General features: G+C 52.2%; 1 protein-coding gene across 1 annotated transcript in view; it reads right to left on the reverse strand.

The window, feature by feature from the left end:
- Positions 1–4,162, reverse strand: part of CLIC6 (chloride intracellular channel 6) — a 55,681-nt gene extending 51,519 nt beyond the window's left edge. Inside the window, exon 1 of the mRNA XM_039540757.1 lies at positions 2,653–4,162. Within this exon, the coding sequence (XP_039396691.1) occupies positions 2,653–4,095 (1,443 nt within the window). The 5' untranslated portion in view covers positions 4,096–4,162. The remainder of the gene's footprint in view (positions 1–2,652) is intronic.
- Positions 4,163–6,928: the final 2,766 nt, after the last annotated feature.

Genomic DNA, 6,928 nt, shown 5'->3' on the forward strand with positions numbered 1-6,928 from the left:
GAACATGCACAGGGTGCAGATCTACTGAGTAAGAAGATAACATTTTTGCATAGTCACTTTTCAGAGTAAAACTGTACTATACAACTTCTGCTGTATAGATTTCCACTTTGTCCCAGAAATATTAATTTCAACTCTAGCCACCGCATTCAGCTAATGGAGATCAATATGCTAGAGCTACGTTATTTACAGTAACTTTATATCGCAATCAAGCTTGTATTTTAAGAAAAAGCTATGGGGGGAGAGGGGGAGAGAGAGCAAGGGGACATAAAAAATAGAGAACAACATTTATCTTTCCAGTATGGCAATATACAGTGCATTGGATATTAAAGACTCAATAGCACTTGTAAAAATAGGGTTTTTTCCCCTGTTTGTTTGGTATACAGCTAGCTTTAGGTATGCAGTCCTACATTTCAAGAAAGGGGGAGAAATCAAGGTATAAATTGCTTGGTTTCTGGATTCATTGCCAAACAGAAGGGGGAGATCAAACTGAGTTTTTTCTTCCCACTTCATTCTTGTGCTGGTGGACGAGACCAGGTCAACCCATGAATGAGTTGCACATTCTGCATTGGAAATATGACTTCCAGTAGTGTAAGACACAAAGTGGCCCCTTGTTTTCTTTGTTTATAAGGCTGGTCCTGCCTCAGTCAAATTTGTTCCATGCTGCTCACTGTTGTGCCTGCTAAATTTGGTTGTTGCCAGGGCCGGTGCAACCATTTAGGTGACCTAGGCAGTTGCCTAGGGTGCTGGCATTTGGGGGGCGCCATTTTCTTCGGCAGCAACCGGGGCGGCCGGATCTTCGGCCGAACCCGGTCGCTGCCGGCATTTAGGCGGCGGGAGGTGGGGCAGGAGAGCGCGAGGAGGGCCACTTGCAGCAAATAAGGGGGGGGAGCACACCACAGCCGCTTCACTTCTCCCGCCTCCCAGGCTTGCGGCGCCAATCAGCTTAGGTGCCGCAAGCCTGGAAGACAGGAGACGTGAAGCAGCCACGCTGTGCTCGGGGTGCTTGTGCTCGTGGGCGGAGCGGGGTGAACTGGGGTGGAGGTGGTGTCTCAGGGAGGAAGGTGGGGGGTGGGGAGCTGCTGCAAGGGGGGTACCTCAAGGCGTCTCAGGGTGGGGGCACGGGGGAGGGGAGGGCGCAAGGTGGTAGTTTTGCCTAGGGCACGAAACATACTTGCACCGGCCCTGGTTGTTGCCCTCCAACCCAGTGGGGGACTTGGTTTTCATGGTGCTGACCTAAGGGTCCACCCATGCTGATCTGACTTCAGGATCGACTATACTTTGTAGAACTGAGCAAATAGGCAGAAATTAATTTCAGAACATTTCATAAATGTTAGTTTTTTATTTTGCCTTTTTTTTCTAAATTAGATTTCACCTGCTTGAATTATAGGTATTTTGAATGTATGTAAATTGTGTATCTTTAACTGACATACTAACACATTACACAGCAGCATGAGGTTGTTTGTTTTCCAAAAAAAGTCTGAATCTAGAATTGCCACATTTGTCTACATTTATTATCTGAAATTAATTTCAGTTATCAGTATCTGTCAAGTACTTCCTGATCTTTTTAGCATAAAACATGCTGTATAAATGTGACATCATATTATCAATGCTCTTAAAAAGGAATTTTCTGTTTTCTTCCAAATAAGTTCCTAAAATATCACTCCTTATGTATTTTTCTCTAGGGGTAACTGTGGTGCATCTTCTATCTCCTCCTACTTTGGAGATTTTAAACTCTCCAGGGACCTTTAACAAGTATTTCTCTACTTCACAAAAAGTTGTGAGAATGAATTATCACATTCATATTTCATGTGCTCAGACACTATGCTGATTAGCACCACAGAGAAGCCCAGGAACAATCCAGAGTGACACCTAGATTCTCATACACTTTTCATTTAAACATATAGAGATATCTAGACCAAAAAAGTAAAACATGTCAAAATAGTTGTGGGTGAAAGCCCTTTGGGAAATTGCCTTACTGACAGTTTTGCACTTTCCCTTTTCTTGCTGGTGTTATTAATTATTGTAACTATCAGAACGACAAAACCACGATTTGCAGCATAACGGAGAAAAGTGTCTATGTTTAACCAAGAAGGACTGAAAAGTCAAAGGAGATTAATCTCGGGAGTAAATAATAACCAAATCATTTAAACAAAACTGGATTTGCGTCTGGCAGATTTAAAGGACACTAGTAACAGCAAATGCACAACCAAAGGCTCTCTCCCTTACAGCTGCGCTCTGTAAGGAATATGGGGGGAGGGAGAACTAGATGGAGCTCCCTCAAACTACTCCACGTTATTGTAACGCTGAGCTGCACAGTGTCACTTTTTTGGTAAAACTCCACACACACACATGGTTGGGCAGGGGAGTCACTCCATTCATTCTCTTTGTCTGTTTTGGGGACCCAGACTAACACGGCTACCCCTCTGATACATTCCTTTAGGCTGTGTCACGGGGGGGGGGCGACCGCTTTATCTAGCTCTCCCCCAACCACCCATGAGTCTAGGAAACTGCTAACACCCGCCCATGACCCGGTCATCATGATCTACACAACAAATCTTCCCCAAGCTTGAGGATCGCCGCCGGCAGGGAGCCGGCTATCGGTCTAAGGGAAGAACAAGGGTGCGAGCGGATTGACTGACTCGGCAGTTTTACCTTGACGAAGAGGGAAATGTCATGCTCTTGCGTCTCTTCCCCGGGTTCACCAGGTGTGCTCGCTTCATCCTCTTCTTCCTCGCCCTCGCCCCTGCCCTGCACGCCGTTCAGGTTCATGGCTTCCTCGCCTCTCTCCGCTCCCGCAGGCTCCTCGGGGTCCCCGGTTGCATGTGGCTCTGTCAGGTGGTTGCTCAGTTCATCCCCACCTGGGGTGCTCTCTGGGCTCTCTCTTGTAGCAGCGTCCTCTGCGCTCGCATGTTCTGCTGCTGCTGCTGCTGCTGGCATTTCCTTAGCTGCATGGCCTGCGGCGCCTCCTGCAGCGGGGCTTTCTTCGCTCGTCTCGGTGTCTTCGGGATTTGCTCCCACTGGTGCAGTGCTTTCCTGACTTTCTCCTGCCCTAGTTTCGTCCTCTGCTGCATCCTCCCCTTCCTCAGGCTTTGCTTCTGCCGTTGCATCTTCCTCCCCATCCTCTTCCTTTCTCTCCTCCTCTTCGCGCTCTCCTCCCGCGGGGGCTCCTTCCTCCCCTGCCACCTCCCCAGGCTTTTCTTCCTCTCTCGCGTCCTCCCCAGGGGCTCCTTCAGGCTCGTCTTCCTCCCCGGCAGCCTCTGCAGGATCTTCTGCCTGGGGCGGTTCTGCCCCGGGGGCAGCCCGTTCTGCGGCTCCCCCTTCCGCGGGGCTTGGCCCCGGGCTCTCGCCTCCGGTGCCCTCCCGCGTGGGGCTTGGCCCCGGGCTCTCTCCTCCGGTGCCCTCCTGCGTGGGGCTTGGCCCCGAGCTCTCTCCTCCGGTGCCTTCCTCTGCGGGGCTCGGCCCCGGGCTCTCGCCTCCGGTGCCTTCCTGCGTGGGGCTCGGCCCCGAGCTCTCTCCTCCGGTGCCTTCCTCTGCGGGGCTCGGCCCCGGGCTCTCGCCTCCGGTGCCCTCCTGCGTGGGGCTTGGCCCCGGGCTCTCGCCTCCGGTGCTCTCCTGCGTGGGGCTTGGCCCCGGGCTCTCTCCTCCGGTGCCTTCCTCTGCGGGGCTCGGCCCCGGGCTCTCGCCTCCAGTGCTCTCCTCCGCGGAGAGCTCTGCAGGTCCTTTGCCCTCCCCGCTTCCCCCTGCGTCTCCTTCGCCCCTTTCCTCCGAGCGCTCCCCTGCTGGGCAGTGCGCGGGGCCAGGCTCCTGCTGCTGCCCCTCGGGGCTCCCCGCTCCTGCCTCCTCTTCCCCCTCTCCGCAGCTCTCCGCGGCGCCCGGGTCCCCGGGCGCCTCCTGGCCCTTCCCTTCAGCTGCTCTTTCTGCTGCATCCTCCTCCCGCCAGGGGCCGGGGGGCTTCTCCTCCGCCGCCCCTTCCTCGCTCCCTCCCTCCTCCGGCCCTTGGGAGCCCCCTGCCCCGAGCGGCTCCGGGCTCTGCGCCCCGCTCAGCCCCACAGCGGAGCGGGGCTCCTCTGCGGGAGAAGGGAGGCTGCTCTCCATGGCAAGGGGCCGGAGTGTGGGTCCTGCGAGAGGCGCCGCCGCCGGGGACTCCTGCCGCTGCTGGCTATGGCGACTCCTCGCTGCACCCGCGGGGATTAGCGACTGGCCCGCGCCCAGGGCCAGCAGCACCTGCTCTGCGCCCGACAGCGCCACGGGGCCCTCTGCGCATGCTCCGTCCCGGCGGCTCGACCTAGCTCGACCCTGGCTCGCCCTCAGAACCTGCCCCCCGAGCCAGGCGGGGACAGAGCGGGGGGATGGGCGGAGGGTGGCAAAACCAGGGGGCGATATAGGTTCTGGAACTAGCGGTGCTGGGGGGTGTTGCCGCTGCCGCACCCCCCTGGCTTCCCATTATAGACCAGCTTTGCAGTTTGGCTGAATGCAGGGTGACCAGATGTCCCGATTTTATAGGGACAGTCCTGATTTTTGAGTCTTTTTCTTATACAGGCTCCTATTACCCCCACCCCCTCCCCATTTTTCACACTTGCTGTCTGGTCACCCTCGCTGAATGGGTCTCAGCACCCCCACTGTACAAATTGTTCCAGCACCCCTGGGGGGAGAGGAGACAAGGGAGACACAGTAGAGAAGATTGGGGAAGGAGGACAAAAACGGGGATGCAGGGGCAGAAATGGGGACTGGGAGTAGTTGGGCTTGCGCTCCTCCTTAGACGTTTTCTCTCTGCACTGAACTGTGGCAGCAAAGCCACTAGCTATCCCCCCAAAGACTCAGCACTTTCTGCCGTGGGGTTTTGGGTGTGAAAAAGGATTCCCGGCCAATGTCCTGTTGGGAGTCACAGGGCTACAACAACACTGCTGCGGGGGAGGGAGTGGAGGAGCCAGTTGCCCCTCTGCATGCAGAGCAGAGGCAGGGAACTAGTGGGGAACTGCTGCTGGCACAAAACAGACTTGTTTCTCCATGGCCAAATCTCCTGTTTTTTCTCATCGGCGGGTCAGAGCGCTCAGTGGGCAACACGTGTTCGCTAGAGCAGCCAAGACGCTCCCGCTCCTTCAGAAGGATCTATGTACGGCCGCAGTCAACTCTGCGCAATCTGGGTTGCTCTGCTCCCAAATCCGCAGCTAAATACCCTCTGGCTCAGCGCAGCACGCTCCTTCGCTGCTCTGGCGCTCCCTCCTCAGCAAGCTCCCAACTGGGGACTAAAATCCGCTCGCTGTGCTCTCCTATGGCTGCTCAGGCTGCGTTTGCTTCTCCGGCTCCCGCTCTGGCTTCCCCTTGCCAAGTTTTAACAACTTGCCCTTTGCAGTCCTTCAGATATCTTGCCCTTGCCTGACTACAAGTCGTTGGGATGTATCCTGCTCACAAGTCCTTGAAGAAACCCTCATACCTTTATTGCGGTCTGGGCAGGACGTAACCTCTTGGGTGGCCTGACACGGACGAACGTAAGAAAGTAGCCCAAACTGTAACTGTATCCCAAAATGCTTCACGGAGTTAAACAATACCGCGATTGGGCCACATTATAAACAATAAATAGCCAAGGCAGAGAGAAATGAAGTAGGAGAAAGCTACCTCCACCTATGAGATTTGAAAAGAAATGGAGAGCTAATACTGCAGAGACAGAAGCAGGCTGTTCCAAAAGGCAGGAGGAGGTGATATTGGGAGTGGGGGAAGATTAAGCAATTTCTGCTTGAGAAAGAGGTTTGTGAGTGAGACTACTGCAAGTCCAGGGAGGGTTTCAAAATTAAGGAGAGAAATCTTGGGCTGGGATTCTGATCTGCACGGGGAGCCACGGGAGTTGTTGGAGTTGTGCCCTTTGTATGCGTGAAAAACCTCCATTCTGTACATGCTGGCGTCTGAGAAGCTGGGTCTTAGGGAGGCCCTATAGAAGTCTTAGGGAGGCCCTATAGAAATTGTTCAGAGTGAGGAAAAGGATATAAAACATAGGTAAAGATTTCTGCATAGATAGTGGTGAACACAGATAACGTTGCAAAGGTGGCGACAGGCAGACTTGCAGGCATAGCTGATGTGAGAAAAGAAGGTACAGAGGAAAGAACGGCACCAAGGTTACTGTGATTGATAGCTATATTGGGATATCTGATTTATCATTTTGATTACATTTCTGAACTCCTGTGTGGGAACTAAACTCAGGGCTTTGGATAGTATGGCCAAGGATAAGAAGGTGGATAGCAGAAAGTAGAGAACTGAACGTCGTGGGCTAGGACTGTGGTGCAGAAGTGGACCCACTATAATAGAGTGGTTTGATAGGTAGAGGGAACCAGAGTAGCTATGTACATGCTCCAGCGGTGTTCCACAGTGCCACAGGCTGCAGTGAGACCAAGGAGAATGACTTCATTTGCATAAATCTATGTTTATCAAATGTACCAGTATCCATTCAAATTGTTATTTATTTGGCAACATGCAACAAATTCTCAAAATCCTTGTACCAAAAATAACCCCTTGATCACCAAGAAGCGGAAGAGCGCCCATCACCACAGGTCCTAAGCAAACAATTATTTAAAAAAAGAGAGCAAAAGAACACTTACATAATTTCAATAGTTACTTCGAAGCTGAAATATATTCCCAAACAGTTTGTGGGCTGCTTTTTTTTCGGAAGCAAACCTACTTTTATATTAATATTAACCTTGCATAAAGCCTTTGAAGTATTAATACCAATTTGCATGCAGTCATAAGAATGAGCATTGCATCATGCTGTGAAAAACACTAGCTCTGCAATCCTTACTGTAAGTAGCATTCATATATTATATATTATAATAATACTCTATAAGAGTTCTGAGTTTACCGACTGAATTGAAATGGATATAAAAATGTAATAAGGAGGGATTACCAGTAACTTCAAATTATGGTAGGGATCTGGGGCAGC

This window comes from Mauremys reevesii, linkage group 1, assembly GCF_016161935.1.
Source record: "Mauremys reevesii isolate NIE-2019 linkage group 1, ASM1616193v1, whole genome shotgun sequence".
Taxonomy (NCBI): Eukaryota; Metazoa; Chordata; order Testudines; family Geoemydidae; genus Mauremys; species Mauremys reevesii.